The 26,439-nt window shown below is 42.4% G+C and overlaps 1 protein-coding gene across 1 annotated transcript in view; it reads left to right on the top strand.

Annotated features, from left to right (window-relative positions):
• Nsf (N-ethylmaleimide sensitive factor, vesicle fusing ATPase) overlaps window positions 1-26,439 on the top strand; it is a 134,959-nt gene that overhangs the window by 33,650 nt on the left and 74,870 nt on the right. Inside the window, exons 5-8 of the mRNA XM_005070056.3 lie at window positions 11,796-11,962; window positions 15,620-15,727; window positions 16,508-16,583; window positions 19,153-19,308. Of these exons, the coding sequence (XP_005070113.1) occupies window positions 11,796-11,962; window positions 15,620-15,727; window positions 16,508-16,583; window positions 19,153-19,308 (507 nt within the window). The remainder of the gene's footprint in view (window positions 1-11,795; window positions 11,963-15,619; window positions 15,728-16,507; window positions 16,584-19,152; window positions 19,309-26,439) is intronic.

Raw genomic sequence — 26,439 nt, 5'->3', positions numbered from 1 at the left:
TTTGTAGATGCCCATTAAAAAGGACATATCCATTAAATATTTCCCAAAAACTTCTGAAAATCACTCAAAGATTGTAAACTATACTGTGTCCAAATAACTTTTTAAAATTATTTGAAGTCTGTGAGCAGTCTTTCCCAATCTAACCTGTAGAGCTCTCACTAGCTGACAAGGCCTCGTTTGCATCTTAAAATTTTCTGTTAAAACATTAACAGACTGGCTGGATGTTCCTTTTGGCTATATTTAAAGCAATCTAGGTAGCTTCTTAACTATTTTTGAAGGGATTTAAGTATCCTTTTAATCATATAAGCAGTTCACACTCACGCATTCACAATCACATTTTATACATACCGGTGTGGCCACACCATACATTCAGAACATACATGCATCTTTCAGTCATCCTTTTTCCCTAGGGCATGATTAGTCTGTTGCAATGAAGCTTTCTTAATTGAAATCTATGTAAAAGAACAATTCCAGCCAATCCTTGAACTAAAAGGGTTAAAAAGTCCTGTATGTTCTTTATCATTCCTCCATTTGAGCTACAGTCATGGGGTACAGCCGTACCTACTCCTTGTAACTCTGTAGATGCAAGGTGGAGAGGCCAGGCTTTTGGCCAAAAGTTTTTAGAGAGGACTCACAAAATAGAACTTAAATGTAAACAAAATTTTCCATTCCATATACCTTTGTCTTTTTCTTCTTCTTTACTTAATACCAGTACCTCTTTACTGTTACCAATTTTTTTGAGTCAGGGTTTCTCTGTATTGTTTGAGGCTGTCAGTCCAGCCTGGCCTCGAACTCACAGAGATCCGCCTGCCTCTGCCTCCCCAAGTGCTGGGATTAAAGGCGTGTGCCACCACCGCCCAGCTTGTTACCAATTTTTTTTTCTCTGTATTATTTGGAGGCTGTCTTGGAACTTGCTTTGTAGACCAGGCTGGCCTTGAACTCAAGAGATCTGCCTGCCTGTGTCTCCCGAGTACTGGGATTAAAGGCGTGTGCCGCCAACTCCCGGCTATTCACCCATTTTCAATCCATTCTACGACCCAGGATATTCCCTCATGCAAAAAGCCTTAAGATTTACACAATCCACCCTCCAACTGAGGGCAATCTCTCAGGGTCCCCTTACTTTCCTGACCTTTGTCAGGCGAAGGCCTGGAGATTTAATCCAATCCACCCCCCATCTGAGGGCAATCTCTCAGGGTCCCCTTACTTTCCTGACCTTTGTCAGGCGAAGGCCTGGAGATTTAATCCAATCCACCCCCCATCTGAGGGCAATCTCTCAGGGTCCCCTTACTTTCCTGACCTTTGTCAGGCGAAGGCCTGGAGATTTAATCCAGTACCCCTAGCTTGGTACCCCTTTTTAACACATCCACATAGCCTTACTGGCTAGCCTTTTAGATCTCTCAGTTCCCCTTTACTTTCCTGACCTCAGTGGATCAGGCGAAAGACTGGAAATTTTTTATTTTATTTCTTATTTTACCCTTTTTTTTTTTTTCATTTCTTTTTTGAGACTGGGTTTCTCTCTATCCTTTTGGAGGCTGTCCTGGACACTCGGGAGGCAGAGGCAGGCGGATCTCTGCGAGTTCGAGGCCAGGCTGGACCGACAGCCTCGAAAACAATACAGAGAAACCCTGTCTCATAAAAACAAAAAACAAACAAACAAACAAAAAGGATGTATTTATTATGTATACAGTGTTTCTGCCTGCATGTATGTCTGCACACCAGAAGAGGGCACCAGATCTCATTATAAATGGTTGTGAGCCACTATGTGGTTGCTGGGAATTGAGTTCAGGATATCTGGAAAAGCAACCAGTGCTCTGAAGCTCTAAGCCATCTCTCCAGCCCCATAATAAAATCTTAAAGTGTTTATTGTTCCTTTTTGACAGTTTCATACATGTATATAATAAAGTTCAGTCATTCTTGCCCTCCCGTTATTCTCTCATTCCTCTTCCCTCTCTTCACTGAAACCATTCTCCCCAACAACTTTTCTACTTTCATCCTGGTGTGTGTGCGTGTGCGTGTGCGTGTGCGTGTGCGTGTGCGTGTGTGTGTGTGTGTGTGTGTCCGTCCATCTGTCCATCCATCTGTGTTTGTATGTGTGTGTGACCCCCCTGAGTTTGTTTAGGATCATGTATGTGAGCTTGGGTAGGTTAGTTACTGGAGCATGGGAAACTTATCCATAGCTACTTGACTGAAGAAATGACACCCCTTCCCCCAGCTCTGGGTCCTCTGGAAGAACAGTGTTCTTAGCTACTGAGCTATCACTCCAGTCCCTCTATTGGATTTTGTATAAATTTCATCCATAATCTTTTCTAATTTTCTTGCTCATGCCTAGCTGATTTTTTTCTTTTAAAGAGCAAACTAAAAGTGTTTCTGACTATTTTATAGTATCAATTGTAGTGTTAATCTCACTTATCAAGAACAAGACCACTACCACAGTTTAAAACCAAATTTGAAGCAAACTTTAATAAAATACTGGACGGATTCTGACCATGTCTATACCCAGGTTCCCAGGAAATGGCTCAGAGTCAAGTATGGTAAGGGCTTAAGAAGGAACACCTGTAATTCATTGCATTTCCCTTCAGGTCCAGCCAGGGGCAAGCATACATCCTGACATATTTCTGTACCTCCTGCCCGCATGTGATCAAGCACATCCAGTGAAATGGGCCATACAAACTCATTTAGGGGAGTGAAAACATGTGGCTTGTTATCCCCCCCTAAACAATTTCCAGCATTTCAGGAACTATCTGTCCTTGGGCAAGAGGCTTGAAGATCAGAGGCATTTTTGTTTCATGGATCTCTATGGCATAGTAATTAAAACTTAAAATCTAACTTTGGCTCTCACATCTCCCCCCCCCCCCCAGTTGTACCCTGAGTCAAATCCTTGACTCTGTGGTGGGTACCTGTTTATATTGAGATCTAATGACCATCAGCGTAATGGTACCCAGACAGGAATTATTGTTTAATTAAGGCATCCATGAGCCAACAGCATTTAGCAGAAGCAGAAGGGGGGGCCAAAAAGGTCCTGTGATGGCTGACATCAGAGTTACTATCTTTTTTGCAATTATTTTTAGTACAGCCAGATTATTTCTAATGATTCCTGAGTAGTTTATATAGAAACAACAATTTTCTCTTTGTTTTCCATAGAGCAGGTTGAGTACCCTCTGCATACTACAGAACTATTTAAGCTAATGAATCTACCTGTTGATAGATCTGGATCTATTTGGTTTTAACCTTTCTTGGTACACCAATAGGCACTATATGCAGCTATTTTGTCCCTCATACTAGGAAGTTTCCTTTTGATTTAACATTCGAGTCTGTTTGGGGACAAGGGGAGATATACTTTCTTCTGTAACTACTTCCTGCTGAGACTAGGATGTTGTTGTCAGGGTCCAGGAGGGCTGGAGTGCTAGTCAAAGGCTGGGAGGGGATTCAGGCAGAAGCATCTGGTTCGCTGACCCACCTAAAAAGGCAGGGAGCATTCACATAGGCTGGACTGGTCCATATCAGATTTCAGCAAATCCAAGGCTTGAAGTCCTTTGGAGCTGGTTGTAGTCAGCAGCTGATGCTCGAATGTGTCTGTCAGCCAAGTGGAAATCTGCTGAGACAGATGCAGACTGTGGACAGAAGATAAAATTTAGGAACTTAAAGGAAAATCTTACATTTGGAACTTTCAGGCCCATAGTTCTAGTAAATAGTTCTAGTAACTGGGGAAAGAGGGAGTCCTAAGACCAGGAGAGACAGAAACATCATCCTCGGGAATAGACAGGTGAGGAAACTTACCTGTACTTATCTGGAGTCCTTTTGGCCTGTGAGAGGTAGGTCCAAGTCTTATGACTCCCTCGATTCTCCGAAGCTTACATGAAATTTTTGAGCTTACAAAAAAGACATAAAAGTCTTAGATTTATTAGCATTACCAATCTGCACTGAAATGCACATTGCAGAAAAAGCAGGTAACAGGTGTCTGTAAAACAGCTCGAGTAGACTTCTGCCTTTAAGCCCTAGTAAAGCTATAGATTTGGGTTTAAAAAAATGAACATTTTTTCCTCTGTCCAGAGAGCCAGATATAGATTAGAAGGAGATGTCTTTGGCTGGATGCAAAGCATCTTTAAGTCTATATTTAGAAGACAGCCAAAGGAAATTTAAAATCTTGAGCTTGTGACTAAACAGTAAGTAGTCACTGTTCTACCAGCTTATCATAACTTCATTGACCAATGGAACAACTCTAAACTTTTGAAATCTTAGTGTAACAACAGCATAGAAGTGGAAAGAAATCTGAAAAACTTCCCATTTTCACATACTTAAATCATTTACTTATATCTTTACAGCTTTCAGTTAAACATCTTAATCACTTTCTGGGACTCTCAAAACTTATTTCAGCTTTTACAGCTTCAAACCTTCATATACCTTAGACCCCCCCCCCCCCGTACTTCCATAGACTTTAATATTTTTTCTTTCCATCTAATTATTTACCAGAGACACAAGTAGTTATTACTGAGAACAGTCATCACAAATCATGTTCCTTTACTGGAAAATGACATCTGAAACCTGTTTATCTTTTAATGTGAAGCCTGTTAGCAAGGCAAACCTGTCTGCCTTTTCTCCACGGGAGACCTAGTATTTCTAGAAAAGGCAAGGCTTTGTTTTTACATATGAAATAAACTAACTAGGTGGCTTCAGCCTTGGGAAGAACCTGATTGCCTGCTGACAAGGCTATAGTTAGCCTAGCCATCAATACAATCAGAGATCTGAGAAGGGTAAATTGTAGCATGAAGTGTAATCCAAATGGTCTATGTATCAATTGAAATAGCAGAGACGAGTCTATTACCTAGGTAGCCATCCCAGGCTCCTGTGGGCTCCATGGCATTGGAAGCAGAGCATTAGTTTTCAGCTGCCACATCCAGAAGGTGAGAAGGCTTTTCCATGGAGGAGGAGCCTGAGAGAAACTGATCTTACTTTGTTCAGGCAAAGTGTGGCAATCAACTCTTTAGTGTCCTGCTTGTCCGTAGTTTGAGCCAGGTCATAGCGGCAGGTGCTGCATTGGGGTAGTCTTTCCCAATGGTTAGTGTAGGCACAATCCTGGTGGAGACATCATGATGGTAGAGACATAATGATGCCTCGTCATCTTCTCTGGAGACCTCAGGGTCACTGCTCGAATCTAGGAGTCTCTGTCTGTCATAGTAAGCTTTTCCCATTAAACAATCATCAGATTTGAGGACCACTGTCTATTAAATATATCTGAGCTAAACAAGCCTAGGGTTGAAAACATATCTAACATGACTACATGACTACAACTTTGATTATTATAGATGAATAACTACTTACCTGTATTTCTTATTTATACATTACATTTTTAAATGAGCTGTTTAGGTACAATACCTTAAACAAGAGTAGAAGCATATATACATTATAACAAAAATAACCTTAGGCTTGTATCAGTATACAGAAATTCATACTAATGTGGAATATTTGAGACTAGTAGTTGTTTTTTTAGTTTAAAAGTAAATTCAATGATCTACCTTTTTATTCTATCATTTTTATTTTTAAAGTAGTTCAATAATCTGCCCCTTCCTAATATCCCCCCTTTTTTGAAAAAGATCCCTGAATTAACCTCCTTTATTTAGTTTCCTCCATGATCATGACCAATAACAACTTGCAACCAACCTCTCTAAACAGTGACGAACATCCACCAAATCACTAAAAACCACCCATCCCACCTCTTGGGAATGTGGGTATTCTGTTCTCTTGGCTGTTTCCTGTTGTTTGGGGGTGATGGCATCTCTAGGGGACCCCTAGAAAATTGGGATAATGGTCACGTTCTGGGAGAACTAGCTGTATTATTATTATTTTTTATTTAATCTCTGTGTGATGGAAAAGTGTAGAGCTTATCTAAAGTCTTGGCTGGAGGTTGGACCATCTCAGCTAGCAGCTTTGAAGTTATTCTGGATGCAGATTTTGGAGGAAAGTGTAAGTAACTGAGGCATCCTGAAAGGGTGGGTCATTTGGGCTACTTGTCTTGTCTTTATTTGTGTCCAGTCCTTTTGTTCTGAAAGCATACAAACTTTTAAAGATAACATACATATCTGTATTAGCACAAGTATGGAATGTGTGCAGTGTGCACAAGTCAGCTAAAAAATGATTTGTTTTATGTTTGAGCAGGTAAGAGACATCTGTCAACTTTATAAGTCCATTTGGACTGTATAACCAAACTGTTATGAGGACTCTGTAGCTAACAAGATTTATCATGTCTCATCTAGTCTCAAAGGTGTTCCCATGTAAAGGGATCAGCGTACACATCACCTGTCCCGTAGTCTTTTCTGACTTCCTCCCTCATGCCTGCAGCCAAGATCCTTAGGAAGTCTCTTCCATTCAGATCTTGTCTTTATTCGTTTTGAAGGAATCCATATCTTTTCATTTCCTGTGGAGCCACATTTACTGCCCCAGCTCTGGGAAGTTGTTCAGCCCACTTTCCAGAGTCCCTGTGGGCAACAGCCGGCTGTTGAGAGTGCTTGCAGAGAAGCCCAGGCAGAGACTGTGGTGATGTTGACTGGCATGACTTCTCCCATGTGGTCATGCCCCATGCTGGGTGCCAAATGTAGTCTGATTTTTCTTAATTATCTTTAAAATTTTACAGTAACTTAATTAGCTCTCCTAAGACTAGGACTTGCTGGGGTAGGGTTTGTGAGCAGGGACTGGGGGAGCCTACAGGCTAACATTGCCCTTGACAAGTTAATAGACACCACAGCCATGTGTTAATAAAAGGGCCATAAGTTCCTTTTGCCAGAGTTAAGAATGATTTATGTTTCAGCAAGCAAGAACTTTCTTCAAACCTTAGAGGGAATGGGGGCTTTTGTCTAAATGCCTGATCTTGGGGAAAGGATTTTATAGCTTTATCTCTGTTAAGTTTGAGCCTTAAAAAAACAATTTCTGGCCGGGCGATGGTGGTGCACGCCCTTAATCCCAGCACTTGGGAGGCAGAGGCAGGCGGATCTCTGTGAGTTCGAGGCCGGGCTGGACCGACAGCCTCGAAAACAATACAGAGAAACCCTGTCTTGTAAAACCAAAAAAAAAAAAAAAAAATTCTGAATTGAAGCTGCTGTAGTCTCAAAATAAATCTTTTAATTCATAAACATAGTCCACAGAAAGACTGGGAAATTTCCTGATCCCTTTACAGTACACCATGACAGCATATAACAGTGTCTTATATGACTCAGTTTACCAAAATTGCTTAAGATTAACCAAGTTAGCAAAGACAAGGAGGCTAGACATACATTCTTAATCATGAGTAGACCTTAGGTAAGGAGAGACATTCTCTGAGCCAGTGGTCAGTGCTTAAACCTTTCAGTTCAGTTCCCCATGTTGCGGTGGCCCCCAGTCACAAAATCATTCCCACTGCTATTTCACAACTGCAGTTTTGCCACTTACCAATCTCAATGCAAGCATCCAGCAGGTGGGCCTAGGCCTAGGCCACCCCCATTAAAAGGTCTTTCAACCCCCAAAGAGATGAGACGCATAGGCTGAGAAGCTGCCTCAAGTTCTTGCCAGGCTGCTCAGGTCATTGTGTTGCTGCATCTTTGTGGCACCCTTCCCCCATGGGGGTCTGTTGACTGCTTGTGACAAGGAGCTTCTAGCAAAACTCTTCTCGTCCCCTCCTCCCAGTAAGGCCCGCTACACATCATAAGGTAGGAACGTCCCAATTTCTAGTGTTTAGTATTTGGTGCTCATAGCTGTGGCCTTAATTTTTAACCTTTTATTTATTTTAACTTCAAATATTAATAATATAAAACATTTTATAAACTTAAAATGGCCCATAGCCTTATAAATTTAGGTATCTTAAAAGCTGTTCTTTAAAAAAATGCCAGTTTTAAAATTTTCTGTAAAATTCTAACTTCCTTTTAAAGAAATTTAAAAATCTCTCAACTGTGTGTTCCTGCAATATCAAAGATAAATTACCCTTTCTTTTATTTTAAGAGGAAGAAACAGGACATAACCACAATCTGCATAAGGCAAAACCAAGCTCCAACAGTGCAAACAATCCAAAGTTCGTTATCTTTTGGTTTCCTCGAGAGGCTTGGATCACTCCTTTGGCCCCGTCCTCGGCAGAGTCTGCATAACTTGTCTTCTAGACCCTCGCCTGCTCTGTTTCACTGTTGCTGATGCTTCTGATGACTGTCTCTTGGCACCAACATTTCTGAAACTGCTAACGTCCACCATTGCAACTGGACTGGCCTTAGGAACTGAACCCTGCCACACATTTGCAAACCCCAGCTCTTCCCCATGCCCCCTTCCTGTCTTTAAAACCATTAGATATAAAACCATTGTATATAAAAGCATGCAGCTTTGATGCCTTATTAAACAAGCATTGTTTTTAAATCCTATCTTTCATAAACCTTGTTTTCAGGACAGGACAGGTATTATTATACAAAAATCTATCCTAATTCAAAGTATCTCGGAGACCTGTTGTTGCCTCCCTGGTAGGCCCACTCCACCAGTTACCTTTAGTCAGGATGGTGATGAAATCACATGACATCCATCTACTAAAACCCTAGCAAAGATGGCTGCCAGACACATGGCTGCCCAAAGGTAGTGGCAATCCATGTGTCGCTTATATCACAAAATGGAATCATGCCACATGGTTTCTTGAAAATTAGCCAAGCATAGATTGGTTCCTTTAAAATTACCCATGCATGGTATTACTAGTTTTGCCTTTTTTCCCCATATTTTTAATAAGTCTAATTTTTTGGCTATCTGCTTTGCTTTTTCCTCTGTCACTGTGTCAGGTGGCTCAGACTGACACAGGACATAGAGGAAACTTCCAGATATGCGTGGTTCTAGTGATGGGAGAGTCATAATCTAACTCTAGAGCCAGCTTTCCAATAAAATAGAACAGAATAAAACAATTTTACTATTATCCACACCCAAAAGACATATGAACTCCTACTAACCCAAGTCCAGTGACCAGAGAGCTCAGAGGTAAATTCTTTGCCCCCGCCATAAATGCACCATGGCAGCGGTGGTAACTGGCTGCGATCAGCAGCAGAGACAGCAAAAATATCTGACCCATTTCTGTCTCAGCTCCATGCAAACACACCAGAAAACACAGACAAAACTTTACAACCAAGCAGGGAGACACAATTCTCACGAGAGACAGACAGACAGAACTTTCTAACAAGACAGGCAATACAACAAAACTTACAGATATGCCAGAGAACACAGAGACACAAAACTTTCCATCAAAACAAGCATGCACAACTTTCCTAAGAAATAGACAGAATTTTCTAACAAGACAAACAAAACTTTCCCCGGAAATCAAAATTTCCTACCAGAACCAGATGGGCAGGTGATGTCTCTATATGCCCTGGATGGGAGAACATTGGGGTCCTGTTGAAACTCCTCCACATACTAGATAGGGATCCCACAAAACAGAACCAGACTATGACTCAACAGGAGGCCTCCATAGATGCTTGCTGTGTTTCTCAGCATGGAAGTTCACTCCGATAATCCACGAACAGAAGGCAACCATGCAGCCTCGGAACGTCTCAAGGCACAAACCTCCTGAAGCAGCCCCTCAATCCCAGAGTTCCAGAGTGAAGGTCCAGCTTTAGAATTCGGGTGGATAGTCTGAATCTCCAGAAAATGTTAATCCCACCACAGTTTCAAGCCAAATTTGAAGCAAACTTTTATTAAATACTGGCCAGGTGGATAGACTCTGGCCAGGTCCATACCCAGGTTCCTGGGAAATGGCCCGGAATCAAGTGTGGCAGGAGCTTAAGAAGGACCACCAGGACTGGAGAGATGACTCAGCTGTTCTTCTTGATAGACCTCGGTTCAGTTCCCAGCACCCATGTGGCAGCTCACAAATGTCTGTAGCTCCAGTTCCATAGCCCCAATTCCAGGGGACCTGACACCCTCACACAGACATCTTTGCAGGGAAAACACCAATGCACATAAATTAAAAATACTTTTTAAAAATTGAAAAAAGAAGGAAAACCCACATTTCATTGCATTTCCCATCCAGTCCATTTAGGGGCAAGCTTATATCCTGACACATTTCCTGCCCATGAACCTCCCACCCACATGTGATCAAGCACATCCAGTGCAGATGGGTCAAACAAACTTGTTTAGGGCGGTGAAAACATGAGGCTTATTATCTCCCATAAACAGCAGCCTCCAGCATTTCAGGAACTATCTGTCTTTGGGCAAGGGGCTTGAAGATCAGAGGCATTTTTGTTTCATGGATCTCTATGGCATAGTAATTAAAACTTAAAACCTAACTTTGGTTCTCACAGTAGAATGTCAAATTTTCATATTCTAACTAATTACATTGTATAATTACTCTACTAAGCATAACTATCATAAACAGATTAGAGAATGAGCATGACTAACCTATGGTGTGCACAGCTCCAGGGCCTGGGGACACAGGCAGGTGTATTGTAGAGGGGCACAGCCAAGTAAACTCAGGCAACTGCTTAAAAGCACTTCCACTGTGTTCCTAGGGGCCATCAATACACTCCAGAACTGACCTTCAGGAAACACACAGGAAGTTCACGTACATTAGCCCCACTGAAGAGCAGGGCTAGGCTCTTATTCACTGGGCATGAGCAAGTTGCCCTGTTGGGGAAAGTCAAATGCAAAAGTTTCTTTGGACTTTCCTGGGTAGCTTTTCTGTTTTTCCTAGTGCTCCCAATATCAGATGCTGTAGTGTAATATCTTTTGCTTTAGAAGTTTGTTTAGGGCTGGGATGTGGCGCATGCCTTTAATCCCAGCACTTGGGAGGCAGAGTCAGGTGGATCTCTGTGAGTTTGAGGCCAGTCTGATCTATAGAGCTAATTCCAGGATAGCTAGGGGTGTTACACAGAGAAACCCTGTTTCAAAAAAAAAAAAAAGAAAAGAAAAGTTTGTTTAGAAACTGGCACATATAAATATGCACAAGCTGATTTAAAAACCAGTTTTTTTCCTCTGAAAATGCTTCTTTGCAATTATGTATCATTGAGAAATTTTCCTTTAATACCTGTTTTTACCTAAATTATATGTAAACTTTATGTCGTACAGTTAAGCATTTGGGGCTGAGTAATTACTGTATAATATAAAATTATATGTAGTGCTTTAATATTTAAGTCCATAACATTATAGCTTGAAAGTCAGTTTAAAACTCCTAATTTGAAGTCAAGATTTTCTTACTCAGAGCTTTATATATGCTTGCCTTGTGGATTGTAGGCATTCCCAGACACAGTGGGTGCTCAGTGAACACACTTGCAGTGTTACAAAGAAGTGTAAGTTAGAACTACAGGATATAACCCCTGGGAAACATTCCTTTCTTAAGACCGCCACCCACCCACCCCCATTTTTCCCCCCACTGCCTCTTTCTTACTTTCTTAGGGCAAGGAATCACCCCACTCTCTCATGGCAGCATGTTCTTAGATCAAACAAAATCATCTTTGGTAGCCCCATGCTGCGCCAACTCCACGGAGGCCACCCATACTGTCGCTTTGTCCTCTGTTAAATGAGGAGGAGGGAGGTGCAGGGACTGTGAAGAGGGATGTGATGTGTTTTTCTTTGTCATGGAGGGATGAGGGGTCAAAGGTGATGGAGTGTCGTTTAATATTTTCTTCTTAACTCAGGTAAGGAAATCTCTGCCTATTGATTTTAAGTCTGTGCTTGTGTGCTCCTCCAGGGAAGCCCACGTGAAGCTCGCTGCTGGTCAAGTGCTGTTATATTCCCTTACGTTGAACTCTTTGTAACTGGAAACCTAAGTTTTTGGTGTTCCTTTGGTTCTCAAAGAATGCTCCTTTTCCTCCTAGTCGCCTTGTATTCATTTGACAAAGCCAAGCAGTGCATTGGCACCATGACCATCGAGATTGACTTTCTGCAGAAAAAGAACATTGACTCCAACCCATATGACACCGACAAGATGGCAGCAGAATTTATCCAGCAGTTCAACAACCAGGCCTTCTCAGTGGGACAGCAGGTAGACACTTTCTAGCCATCCAAATGCCCGCCAATGCCCAGAATTCTGCTTTGGAAGAACTAAGAGGAAAAGTTCCATGCAAGCAGAGGAGTGAGTTCACTGATATGAGTCTGTTCAGAAAAGCCTTCACACAGCTTTAGGAGGCCATGGAGATGGCATAGCAGCTCAGAGCACTGGCTGCGCCTCTGCAGAATCCAAGTTCAGTTCCCAGCACCCATTTCAGACAACTTACCACTGCCCGTGACTCCAGCTTCAGATCCAGTGCTGTCTGTCTTCTGTCATCTGAGGGTATCTGCACGTAGAACACAGGCACATATATATACATTCTAAAAGTCTTTTAGATTATGTTAAGATGTCATATGCAGTCACAACAGCTGTTCTTCCTGCAAATTTGGGAACACAATAGAGATATAATTGAATTCTTTTTTTTCTTTTCTTATTGTGGGACATGGGATTTGTTTCTGGGATGTCTTCCTGTGTCACTAGTATGTTTCTGTAGAAGAGCAGCACTTGGGGCTTGGGAGATCGCTCAGTCAGTAAACGGCCTGCTAAGCAAACCTGAAGACCTGACTTTGACCTCTAGCACCCAGGCAAAACGCTGGGAGTGATGGGCTGAAAGTACTTGTTTGTATTCCCACCCTCAGGAGGGAGAGACAGAGCATCACTGGAGGCCCATGGCCAGCTGGTCTAGGCAGATCAGTGAGCTCCATGTGAGAGACTCCGGCTCAAAAATAAGGTGGAAAAAACAAGATGGAGAGCAATGGAGGAACAATACTTGAAGCTGACCTCTGGCCTCTACACACAAATGCGTGCACACCCACACACACACGCATGCACACCCATACACATGGATATGCACATACCCACACACAGGCATGCATGCACACGCACACACACACGTGCGTGTGCCTGCACACACACAGACATGCACGCACATACACACATGGACATATACACACGGACATGATGCACACACACACACACACACACACACACACGGACATGTACACACAGTACATCTGAACTTCTGGTGGGGTTGGACTTCCCAGAATTTCTAGGAAAGCTATGTACATATATTATCAAGTTCATTATAGAGACCCTGAAGCTTAGTCCTTCACTGAAAAGGTTTGCCAGTGTTTCATTTAGTATCAGATGATACTAGGAAAAGCATTCTTTTAACCATAAAGTATGCTTGGTTGGTAGAGTGCTTCCCAGCATGCACAAAGCCCTGGGTTCTATCATTAGCCTTAGCACCACCTACAGCCAGGCTTGATGGTGCATGTCTGTAATCCCAGCACTTGGACAGTGGAATCAGGAGGGTCAGGAGTTTAAGGTCACCCTCAGCTACACAGCAAGTTTGAGACCAGCAAGTTCTCTGAGACCCTGTCTCGAAAAAATAGAAAGTGTGAATTCATACATTGTTTATACGATAAATAATTGTAGATCTTTTGCCCTTACTGTTAGATATCTCTTATTTGTGATTTTTGTGTTGAAAGCAGGGTTCTTCCTATGTAGCCCAGGCTGACCCTAAACCCAACCCAACACCTTCAACCACCCAAGTGCTGAGCTAACAGACCTGAGCCACCACGCCTGCCTTCCCAGTTATTCTGTAGTCCTTTCTCGTATCTCAGCTCCACAGCAACAATCCTCAAACGTTGTTGGGAGAGCTGCGTAGGCCAGTCCTTTTCAGAGGATCTACAAGGTCAAAATGACTTTCACAATGCACTGTGGTGGTTTGCCATCTTTCTGTTGCTCTGCTGTGTGAGCTTGGTGCAGTTCTGCAGCGACTGCTTCTTATATGTCAGCACAGCACGCCCGACTGCCAAAGCAGCAGAAGCACCCAGCCGTCTCCAGTAAGCCAGACAGGAAAGGATTTGCAAAAATGGGACAGCACCAGTTTTTACCCTTGCAGTTTTTGTTGTTGTAGACAGTGATTTTATTTTAAACACATACTTGTTGGGTTTTTTTTTTTCTAATCTCTAATATGGTCAATCTCAGTAGGTACATTCCATATAAACACTGCTCTTTGGGTCCTCCAAAGTAAATAGCAGGATCCTGGGAGCAAAGTGTCGGGGATTGCTGGCTACCAGTACTGCCATGGCTACTGATGTACTTATACTGCCCTGAGGTCTCTGTCTCAGGAGACAGCTGGGGCGGGGGGTGGCAGAAGAGGAAAAAAGGCAAGAGCCATTGTGGTGAACGGAGTGCTACTTTTATTTCATGTTTTCCCTGTTAAGTATGGAAGGATAGCAGTCTAAAATATTCATATATTATGGTATCAAACTTTTGTAGGCAGAACCTGAATTACTGATGTACAGGAACAAAATATATGTTTAATGAAAGTATTATAATGAACTGGGCATAGTGACACACTCTTATCCCAGCACTCTGGAAGCAAAGTCAGGAGGATCTCTGAGTTCAAGGCCAGCCTGGTCTACATAGTGAATTACAAAATAGCCAGAGCTACATAGTGAGACCCTATTGGAAAAAAAAGCAAATAAACAAAAAACCCTAAAAGTAGAAAACATTAGAATTAGAATGAACCTTGGATTTCTTGTCTGACATCTTCCCAAATGAGAAATTTTAGGTTCAGAGGAGATGAATCCTGGCCCGTAGATGCATAGCCAGTGACATCCGTAAGAGCGAAATAAATGAAATGTTTAATAGCATAAAGAATGACCCAGGCACTATTTTTGGCACGGCAGGTCAGCAGGGGACAGAGTAGACACACTTCCTGCTGCTGCAGAACTTTCTAGTTAACAGGAAAAAGCAATGCTAACCGAGAGAAGAAACCCAACCGATGCCGTGCTCAAGTCGCTGCTGTTTGTGTTAGGTGGTCTAGAAGGCTCCTAGTTGCCACTCAGCTGCCTAGCTGTTGCCTGCTGTTCATAGTTGTGATTTTTTGTTTGTCTTGTTTTTGGCTGTGCTATGATCCTTCTGGATTCCTACATGTTTTGAGTATAATTTTATTCAGATTATGAATTTTAACCTTTGATTTTAGCTTTGGTATGTTAAGGTACCATTCTTTGATATTTATAATAATTTAAAACACAATAACATGTAGATGTCAATAACACCGTGAAAGAAAATACCTAAGAGGCCTGCCTTCTAGAAGGCACTCTACAGGTACTTGGCTAATGAATAATTAAACCTTCAAAGCTGTCCACACTTGTGTGGCAAGCGTTTTGTATTATTTATAGGAAGGGCTGACTTTTAGAATTACAGTCCTAAACTTGACCTGGAAATCTCATTTACTAGGCCTCAACCCTGGTGCAACCCTGGTGCTTAACCTGCTTCTGGATCAACGCTTGCCTGTTTTGTTGTTGTTGTTTTGAGACAGGATTTCTCCATGTAGCCCTGGCTCTATAGACCGGGATGGCCTTGAACTCATGGAGATCAGTGTTGGGAGGTGTGCACCACTGCCCGACTAGATCTCAGCTCTCTTACTAGTAGTTTCCCAAAGTGTTTGAGTGCTGACTGTGTCACCTCCTGTCATACTAACGCGCACGAGTTTCCCTTTCCTGTCTTTGGGTCTGTGAGTGATGTGACAGAGGAGCAGAAACCCAGAGGGGTATTCAAAAGAAAACCTTGGTGATGTGGCAAGAAGCCCACCGTGGCATGAGGTAACTTTGCTCCCATTACTTCTTCTCTCCCCAGCTTGTCTTCAGCTTCAATGACAAGCTCTTTGGATTACTGGTGAAGGACATTGAAGCCATGGACCCTAGCATCCTGAAGGGAGAGCCTGCGTCAGGTAAAAGGCAGAAGGTAAGCTGTGTCCCTGGTCTTTACTAGGTGATCTTTCCAATGTGACTTGTGCAGGCTGATGTGTTTCCGGAAGCTTTTCATATTGTGTATTTTTCCCTCTGAGCTAGTGGCTCAGTGGCTCTCAACCTTCCAGTGCTGTCCCCTTCATGCAGTTCCCTATGTGTACCAACCCCCAACCCTAACATTATTTCGGTGTTACTTCACAACTGCAATTTTGCTACTGTTATGAATCATAATGCAAATATCTGATATGTGACCCCAGGTTGAGAACCACTGTGCTAAGGCCTCACTGTCGGCTATAGCTATCACTGCTACTGAAATAGAAATGAAACACAGCTAACCACAGATCCACTTGTAATTTGTACTTTTTTTCTAATTTTATATGAATGCTCTGCCTGCATGTACACCTGAATGCCTGTAGAGGGCACCAGACCCAGCTATAGGTGGCTGTGAGCCATCATGTGGGTGCTGGGAACTGAATTCAGGACCTCTGGAAGATCAGCCAGTGATCTTAACCACTGAGCCATCTCTCCAGCTCCCATAATTTGTACTTCTAATTTTAATTGACTACAGAGATTTGTTATAAATCAAGGAGAACCTAACTGCAAAGATGTAGACATTGCACGAAGGAATTATAGAAGGTAGCCACGAGAAAAGCAAATGTAAGTCCTGAGATGGCCGGCTGCAAGGTTTGCTTTGCACAGAGAGACTCCTGCCCCCCTCGTACCTAGCCTTGCTCTGAGGTATCGATAGCCCACTAATTCCCATCTTTCTGTGCAGATTGAAGTAGGACTGGTTGTTGGAAACAGTCAAGTTGCATTTGAAAAAGCAGAAAATTCTTCACTCAATCTTATTGGTAAGACTTACAGTTTTAGAAAACTACAGATAAAGCTAAGATGTCTCTGATAATACATATGACTTGTGGGAAAGAAGAGGGACCCCTCCCAGAAGACTTATCCCAGAGTCAGATACATACTATCAGATGTGCTGACACAAGGTTCTACCGCCTCCGAGATAATTCTAGGCTCACAAAGATTTGTAAAAGTGCTCAAAGGAGCCCTGTGGCCTTTCCCAGTTCCCCTGGCGTGAGCATCATACAGTACCTTTACCAAAGCTGACTCGTTCACATGGATTCCTTGCTACCACCCAAGGTGCTGCCTTTCCTCGGATTTCACCAGGTTTTCCATTATGGCCTCTCTCTGTTCCAGAGTCTCATTCAGGATTATCCCGACACTATACAGAGTTGTTCTGTGGGAGTCTTCCCGTCTCTGACACCTCCTCAGAATTTCATGGTCTTTTGTGACTGCCAGCCCCTCAGCTAATTTTCATGTTAAATGAAACACCATCCCTGTTCCATAGTGATGGAGTGATGAGTGTGTCTAAACTCCTCCCAGCATATTTGGTTTTTGTTTACTTGCCTTACTTTGATATGTTAAAATGATGTAGTTTAATCTCTAAGAATAGCAACTCATTTGCATAATGATGTGCTAACTGGAATTTATGGTTGACATAATTATGTTCATGTCTGTCCCAATAGAACAGAGAAGTTTTTCATTGGCTGCACAGTTGTGTCCAAAGCTACTTGACTTTGTTTGAATGTGGGTTATTGGTTTTTTTTTTTTTATCAGTAATTGGCCAGTCTCGATTGCTGTTTGTCTTTTACCTTTTTTGAGAAAGACTCTCTTTCCCATTGTGTGTGATCTGTGCCCTGAACGCAGTGTAAGGAGGCCAGAAAGACAGCATTGGATCCCCTTGAGCTGGAGCTGCAGATGGCTATGAGATGGTTATGAACATGAGTGCTGAGAACCGTGCTCAGGCCCTCCGCAGGAGCAGTGCTATGAGATGGTTATGAACGTGAGTGCTGAGAACCGTGCTCAGGCCCTCTGCAGGAGCAGTGCTATGAGATGGTTATGAACATGAGTGCTGAGAACCGTGCTCAGGCCCTCCGCAGGAGCAGTGTGTGATAGTAACTGCTGAGCCGTCTTACCAGCCCAGACATGCCTTGAAGGTGTAGACCTGCTCTGTGTGCTCCGCGTGTTGGGACTGACGGCCCATGCCGCCATGCCTACGGAAAAGCATTCACTAAGACTCAACTCACATTCTAAATTTGATTCTATAATTTACCTTTTGTAGTTGTTGTGTGGGGGCACATGTGTCTGGGCACATGTGACGTGTTACCTGTGTGGCTGCCAGAGGAAAAACTTTGGAGAGTCCGTTCTTTCCGTTCACCATGCGAGGGAAGGGGATCAAACACAGGTTGTCTGGTTACAAGCGCCTTAATTCACTGAGCTACATAAGTAACCCTTAATTTACTTTTTTTGCTTAGCATGTTTCAAGGATCTTAAATATATCTCTACAATATGATTTTAACACCCACATATATCCTGAAGGATGTATTGTAATATCCTATTACGGACACAGGATGTTTATGATATGATTTACTTGTATTTTCCTTTTGTATAATTTTTGTTAAAATATCTTATTCTTAGGCAATTCTTTAACTTTTGGACAGTATGGGTGTTTTCAAGTAACTTATGAGATGTGATTTCAGTTGGAAAATGCAATTGCAGTAATTTGGCATTGCAGTGAATCTGACCACAAGAGGGCAGTAGAGCATAAGAAAATGGTTTTTTTTTTTAATTTCCTTCTTAAAGGAAATCCTAAGTCTGCAAAACTAACCAGAAAATTGATATCTGCAAATTTTTTAATGTCATAGTTTCTTCCTCAACTTCATAAAGTTTTTATCTCCCCTTTTGTTTAGAGTGTGCCTGGGTACCCTGTTCTTTGTGTCTGAAAAAGGTGTAGTTCTCTTGAGTTACCTTAGGTGGCACTCTGACATCTAAATTAAATAATTTTTATCTTTATGAGAGAATTTGTAAGTATAACTTCTGCAGTCATTAAAGCCTTTAGAATGTTTTTAGACTTTTGTGTTCATGTGACAAGACATCAAACTCATTCCACACATCCTGGGCTGAGGGGCTATTTACCATCATACCGTTCCCCGGGTAAATACATAGATCTTGTATATATACACTTACCAGGGGCTGTGAACCAGTGCTTGCCAAGTCAGCTGCATCTCTGAAGCTAGTGGAGTTTGCTTCAAATACATGCATGGTGTTTCCTTTCATCTGCTAAGTTACTTTGGTTGGGTTAAAGGTTAATGAAACGGAATTCCGCGGACTGACTACAGGTAGACTAGACTAGCATAAGTTTAGTTAGTTTGGGAAGTTTATTACTGACTGTGAACGGAGAACAGACAAACTGGGTAAGCCAGTCCTACCCTTCTCACTGGAAAAACCGCTAAGTGCGTGCTGACTGCCTTTATGGAACAGCTATGTCAGTTCACTTAGGAGGTCAGGGGACATCTGTCCTTTTTGTACTTAACCACACTGTTTTCCTCACAAATCTGTATTTGTTTGACACAGGCAAGGCTAAAACCAAGGAAAACCGCCAGTCCATCATCAATCCTGACTGGAACTTTGAGAAAATGGGAATCGGCGGTCTGGATAAGGAGTTTTCAGACATTTTCCGACGAGCATTTGCTTCTCGGGTGTTCCCTCCGGAGATTGTGGAGCAGATGGGTGAGTTTCTGACCCAAGGCTGGTGCTCCTGAGGAAGCACACAGCTGACGAGACACTTACCGCAGTAGTTCTGAAACGAGTTTTCAAATTCACCTGAGTAATACTAATTTTAACTTCTTTAAAAAAAAAAACACCTTAAGTTTCATGAAAAACTTCAAAATATTTACTCTTATGGGGGAAATAATAGAAATGATACAGTTGTTCCATTTAATTTGTTTAGTTTACAGTGTTTTTCTGTGGGTATTCTAGAAACGGTGCCTCATTCTGAAGACCCACTGTGGGTCAGACTTACCTGTCCAACTGTCGCCATCCATCCATGCGGACATTGCACGGATGCTGGCTGCTTTCCGTGTGGATTGTCACCGTCCATCCATGTGGACATTGCACGGATGCCGGCTGCTTTCCGTGTTGTACAGCCTTACGGGTCCCATCAGCACTTCCTCCTGTCTAGTAAATGGATACTTGGCAAGGTTTTTAATTAGATAAGTCTGATCCCCAAAGACAAATGCAGGAGACATATGGGAGTTTCTGTACCGCATGTGAAGAAATACTCACTGTCTTCATTTGTCACTTTTTCCTGAAGGTTTATTTAATTTATCTGTGTGAAGTGATTTTCTTTGCCCAGTGGAAATACTGTCAGGACTGATTTCATATCTGTATCATTCGCTGGGTTGGAATGCGAGCAGCCGAGTATCTGAGAAAGGAATTCATAATAGCTTCTTGCAGACCGAGTGTGAAAACAGGATCCAAAAAGGTGGAGGAATACAAGCATACTGCTCCCTCTCCCCTCATTCCTTCTCTTTAATTGCTACCAGGAGATAATAGTATATTCATTATCTGTTGTTCCCACAATGGTGGGTGAGAGCTGCTTCCCAGGCGCTGAGCTCTGGACTGCGCTAGCCGGCTGGGTCGGCCACTTTCCTGCCTGGTTGCTCACTCTAGTAAATTACGAGCATAGCACACACCTGTTCACTGGTTAAAGGTCGAGTTTAGAGTTGGATTAAGTCAAAATGACAGAGACCCTCATCACCTGAGTTTTCTACGCCTTGAAATGGCAGTGACATACTTCTTATCTGGAAGATACAAAGGCCAAATCCATTAAAAAAAAAAAAAAGGCCACTAGTTTGGAAAGTTGGAAGAAACGTGGCATTCACTGTCCCTTAAAGTGTATTTTGAGGACTAGTAAATCCTTAAGGTGTTTTGATCAAGACATGAAAATATTATTTAAATATGTTTTAGGTAAAAATGTAGTTCATGGGATGGTTCTAAATGTTGCCAGTTATTCTTTGGACTATTTTTACTGTGTTCCTGGTTGAGGGCTGAGAGAGGAGGGTTCAGTGTCTTTGACGGTTTGTGGGGTCCAGTCGACAAGGAGCAAAGCAGCTGCTCCTGCAGGGCGCTGTGCCGTGGGTGTGTTACTGTAAATGTCTTCCCAGTGCCGAGGAACAGTGCAAGCATTGGTGGCCTGTGTGTGCTGGGCCTCCGAATGAGGCTGTGGTGTCAGTGCAGCGAGGAGCAAGCCCCGCCAGTCCGTTTGTGACTCTGCCCCCTCTCAGTTGAAGTTAAATCGAGCAGGCTTGGCGGTTACCCTTGAATCGGATCAGTGTCTGATGTTTGTAGGTTAAATGAACCAGAGGCGATGTTTGTGTGCACTGTGTTTGCTGACCCAGGCATGCGGATTTGAATTTAGTGCCTCTTTCCAGAGCTGTTTTTATGGTGTTCTCTACTACACTTAGAGTATTTTAAGACATACATACATATAAATAAGTAAGTCTTATCCTTTAAAAGTAACCCCGTCGTGGCTTCCTTCATCAAGAAGCACATGTTATCAATTTAATTTAAATGACAACCTACTGTAAAGCTACCTTGGCTTTAAAGCTGATTTTAAAACAAAACAACAACAAACAAAAAAACCCAAAAAAAATTTTGCTGTTTTCCTTATTTTACAGGAAGTGCCTGAGTATCTTTTTTTTTTAACCCCCCCTTTAAAAAAAAAAAAGGAAGCTCTATTGCTCAGGGTTTGATGTCAGAGAAGTGATTATCTCCTAGGGAGATACCTCTCCTTGAGAATTTCTGTTCCTTTAAATTTTGGGGGAATTAATAAAGTATTTCTTTGCCTTCCAAGAAGAATTTGGTCACACAGCTACCACTTGGCTTGGTAAAAAGTGAAAAGTGTTACATAGGAATATTTTATATGCTTGATCTTTGACAAAGGCTGAAGCAATCAAACCAAATATAAATAAAATTACTCATGTCCCTTTATGGATATTCTGTTCCTCACTCTGCTAGGAATAAAATAGGTTGTTTTTTTTTTTTCTCTTCTCCATTAAGTAGATTTAGAAATGTACTGCATGTTTTTAATAATTAGACAATGTATATAGAAAATAATGATTTATTAGGCATTTGGGGTTTTTTGTTTATTTTGGTTTTTTGTTGTTGTTGTTGTTTTTGTTTTTGTTTTTGTTTTTTTCGAGACAGGGTTTCTCTGTGGCTTTGGAGGCTGTCCTGGAACTAGCTCTTGTAGACCAGGCTGGGATTAAAGGTGTGCGCCGCTCCCACCTGGTGACCATTAGGCATTTGTAAGCAGAAAACTTTATTTGGGGATTAACAAATTGTCTTTCCTGTAAAGTCTGGAGTTACACTCACTTTGAAATAAGAATATTAATTGGACTTTTCACATAGGCATATACACACGTGTGTGTGTGTGTGTGTGTATTTATATATATATGCTTATTATAAAGATTTCTAATTTAAAAAGCGAGACGTCAATAATTTTCTTTTCTTTGGCCATTGTATTTATGAGACTGATGGTTGTGTCCTTAGGTAATTTTTGTCTTTCATTTGTTGTAAAATTTTATATTTCCTTTTAAAAACTGAACTAGGGATTAGAAACATACGGAATATTGTGATGGAATTGAGATGACTGGAGGGTTTCACCAGAGACACAGTTATGAGGAGAAACTGGCGAGCAGATGAGTAGTACATGTGCAGACAGCCATCCTTGGTTCCTGTCTAGCATCTCTGTCTTCAGGTACCGAGGGATAATGGCTGTGTGTGGGAATAGAAAAGGGTCCAGTTATGGTGAGCATCACTGAGATTTCTGTTACTGTGTCTAGTCAGGGTTTCCTTTTTTTTTTTTTTTTTCTTTTTTCTTGTCTGTAGCAATTAGGCTAACTCAAACTCGAGTGGGGTAGGTCATTCTTAGAAATGGTGAAAACTAGCTGGGCGTTGGTGGCGCACGCCTTTAATCCCAGCACTAGGGAGGCAGAGGCAGGCGGATCTCTGTGAGTTCCAGGCCAGCCTGATCTACAGAGCCAGTTCCAGGACAGCCTCCAAAGCCACAGAGAAACCCTGTCTCGAAAAACCAAAAAAAAAAAAAAAAAAAAAAAAAGAAATGGTGAAAACTAAGCCTATATTTGACACCAAGTGAGCATCAAATAGATTATCTCCCAGCCCCATGATGACTGGGGTGACAGTGCCACCATTTGTGTCCTAGCGTAGCAGTGTTAGCATCAGAAGCTGGCCTTGGAAGGCTAGGTGAGTGAGCTCAGGGTTAATGGCTGCCCTTGAGTGGCCTCAGGTGTCCTGTTAGATACTTATTGCACTTACTCCTTGCATGCAGTTTTGTGGAGAACACTCAGGATAAATGAATGATGAATCACCTCAATTCTCATTGTAGCTCTCATGTTGGCAAAGGGTGTTTCTACAAAGAAACTTCATTTTTCACCATCCCTGGCAGTAACTCGAAGCTGTAAATGTTAGAGCCAAAGAACAAATCCTTTTTAAGAACATTGGAATAATGGCTGACAAGCTTTTCATTGGCTCATAGCATCATTTTGGGAGTAGGTTGGAATCTCCCGTGTCTAGAGAAGTTGGGGGAATGGTTGTCACTGCCTTTCAGGGACAGGTGGGCTCTGGGCATCCAGGCCACCAAGCAGGGAAGGGGGAGCCCCTTCCTAGGGATTCTGACTCACTCTTTGAAACTGACTGCTGTGTTCCTTTTGTTCCCTTTCCCTGTCCCCCCCCCGACTAAGCCGGTCTCCACCCTTCATGTTTAAGATTTCTTTTGGAATTAGAGAGGAAAGCAGCTCTTCTCTGATCTAAGTGAGACTGCAGTTCCTCTGAAGGAGAGCAGATAAGGGTCCTTCAGTCACACCCAGACATCCTTCAGATGCTAAGAACAGCACAAATAAGACATCAGGGAGGAACAGGCATGGGTGCTGTGCAGGCCCTACTGGGAGAAAGGGAGTCTGGCTAAGATTAACATAAACACTGACACTGAAAATGCATTTTCACACCCCCACTCCTGAGGAGGGACTGCAATTTAAATGGGGGTTAACACATCCCTGCGAACTCGGGCTCTGTAAACAGAGCCTTGAGGCTAAAGAGCTTATCTGAAATTTGAAAAAAAAAAAGGGAGGAAAAAAAAATGAAGGTTTCTGACATTCGTCTTTTTTCCTCGTATTAGTCATAACTTGCTTTTCAGCTATATTTTAGGTTTTGAATGCCAACCTGACATCTGTTCAAGTCTGTCTGTAATTTATTAGCAGAGGAAGAGCAAGCAGTTGCTCGCCATTGGGAGATGCAAACTTCTCTTCCTGCCTTTGCGCTGGGTATGAGGAATGCAATGATTTACTAATTCTCACTTCAGGTCAGAGGCCTCAGAAAGGTCTTGTTTTGTTTTGATTCTTTCTAGTGAAAAGAAAATAGTTTATGATCTTGTAACTTCCAAAGTCTCTACATCGGATAAATAAGAGGCAAAGGGTATAGGCTTGAAAACACAACACCTATGGGTAAGGTAGCCTTCTGCAGGTAGAAATCTGCTTTACCTTGGGTTGATTTCTCATTGTTTGCCTCCCCTCTGCCCTCCTCCCCTTCCTTCCTTCTTCCTTCCTTTTCTTTTGTGGCCCGAGCTTGCCTGGAAATTACTATGTAGCCCTAACTAGCCTCACACTTTTGACCCACCCACCTCAGCCTCCTGGGCACTGGAATTAGAGATAGGTACCACAAAATCTAATCACCCTGATTTTTTTTTTTACTTTTAAGTTACATTTATGTTTGAATAGGAATAATGTAGTTGCATCTATATCTCGAAATCAGACTATATTCAAACTCATCTGGTGTTTTAAAGCTTATAAACAGACTTTGGAAAATAAATCTTTCGGCAAAGCAGTACAGTTGGTAGAGTATACAGTGAGTCAGATTGCCTGGTAACAGTGGTGTGGCGTACAGTCAATAACTGGATCATTGCAGAGTTGAACTATAGTCTCTGGGGGATATAGCTCAGTGGTAGAGGCCTAGACCAGCAAACATCAGGTCCTAGGTTCAATCCGGAATAGCAGCAAACAGCCAAATGACCAGCCAACAAACAAACCAAAAAAAATCAAAGTTAAAGTTGAGTGTCCACCAGTAAGGGGAATACTAGATGAACTGTGGTGCACAACATTGTACATAACAGGCGAACCCATGTGAACGCCATCTGTGGCAGGTGCACAGACAATTATGTTAATAAAAATGTGTAAAACAAACAAACAAAAGCAGTATAAAAGTCCCCAAGGACGCACTGAACAGAAAGAAGATGTTTACCTCTAGGAGAAGGGGGAGAGGACCAAACGGAGACCGTGTTTCTTTTCTATTCCCTTTGTGTATTTTATTGGTAGTTTGTATCGCTAATGTGCAGTTTGAAAAGTAAGCAAACAAACAGATTCTAGCACAGGCTATCTCAGGGCGGCCCTCAGTACAGCGCTCTGGTCTGTCCTCAGCTTTCACAAAGCACATAGGGTTCCCGGCCTGGATTTCCAGGACCCTGGTAGCAGTGTGACTGAGGGCAAACAGAAACACCTGTCCTGCTCTACTGATGGAGGAAGGATTTCTTGATAGGTAATAACTTCCTGTCAACTGCTTCTTCCCAGTAACCCCCACAGTGATGTGTGTTTAGTCCTTTGTCTTCCCCCTAAGCAGGTGAGCATTTGTGTCAAGGCCTGTAGGTAGACAGCTGAAGAAGCAAGTGAGGAGAGCCCAGGAGAAGGGTGACTTGGGAGAGCAGAACTTTGATATCTGAAGAACTGTGCCCAAATTCAAAGACAAAAGACTCTCAGGACTCCCACAGTGAAACAGCGGCTTCTTCTGTCTTACTCACGTTTAGATTGTTGATGATATCTGGTACCTGTGAGGTGGGAGACACTGTTCTAAATACTTTGCTTGTATTTTATATATTAACTTTCTTAGTCCTCACAACAACCTTATGGGGCATATACTATATTGTTCCCATTTTATGGAGAAAGAAACTGAGGCTCAGAGAAGTAAAGTAATTAATTCAAGACTCATGTAAATGGTAAGGGCAGATTTGAACCCAATATGGCCTCATAGTTTATGCCGCTGACCCCTATATTGTTCTTCTTTCATGAAACCCCATCATGTGAAATCATTGTAGGGCATCTTCTTGAACCCAATCTGGAGGGACCTTGGAGGTGATCTTTGAGTTGGCCACAGCTATTTCTGCCATGGTATCATTAATCTGTTAGGCCAGATAATCATTCCGTACAGAAACTAGCCGCCCTGCCCACTGTGACTTACTCTTTCTAGTAATCTGATATATTCAGACTGTCATGAACGGAACACATAAAGAGCCGGCAGTAGGGCTGCAGTGTTCAATATATAATTCCACTTTGTAAAATGTCTATTTTTAGCACCAATTATGCAGGAAGTGATTACTGTGCTGTGTAGGAGATGCTGTCTTAAGTAAGCTATCAAGCTATACACAAAATACAGTCAAAATCAAATGACTACTTAAACAACAGAACCTAATAGGTGGCATCGAAGCCAGTGTGCGATTAAGAACCAACCAAGTAGTGTGGACAGAGTAAGTCGTTCAGGAACTTAAGGAAATTCACTAAAGGCTTCATGGCAGAGCAAGAACTTGAGTGAGGTCTTAAAGCCGGTGGTCTTGGACAGCAGGAGGCAAAGGGCTACTGTTCATACAGAGAAGCAGACTAAGCAAGGAAGAGGATTGGAAGCTCAGAGCAGTGTAGCAGTCCTGGTGTAGGGAACAACAGTATAAGATTTGAAAGTCGCCGGGCGTTGGTGGCGCACGCCTTTAATCCCAGCACTTGGGAGGCAGAGGCAGGCGGA

This window comes from Mesocricetus auratus, unplaced genomic scaffold (genome assembly GCF_017639785.1).
Source record: "Mesocricetus auratus isolate SY011 unplaced genomic scaffold, BCM_Maur_2.0 Super-Scaffold_100007, whole genome shotgun sequence".
NCBI classification, from domain to species: Eukaryota; Metazoa; Chordata; class Mammalia; order Rodentia; family Cricetidae; genus Mesocricetus; species Mesocricetus auratus.
This window is presented reverse-complemented; position numbering and strand designations above follow the sequence as displayed.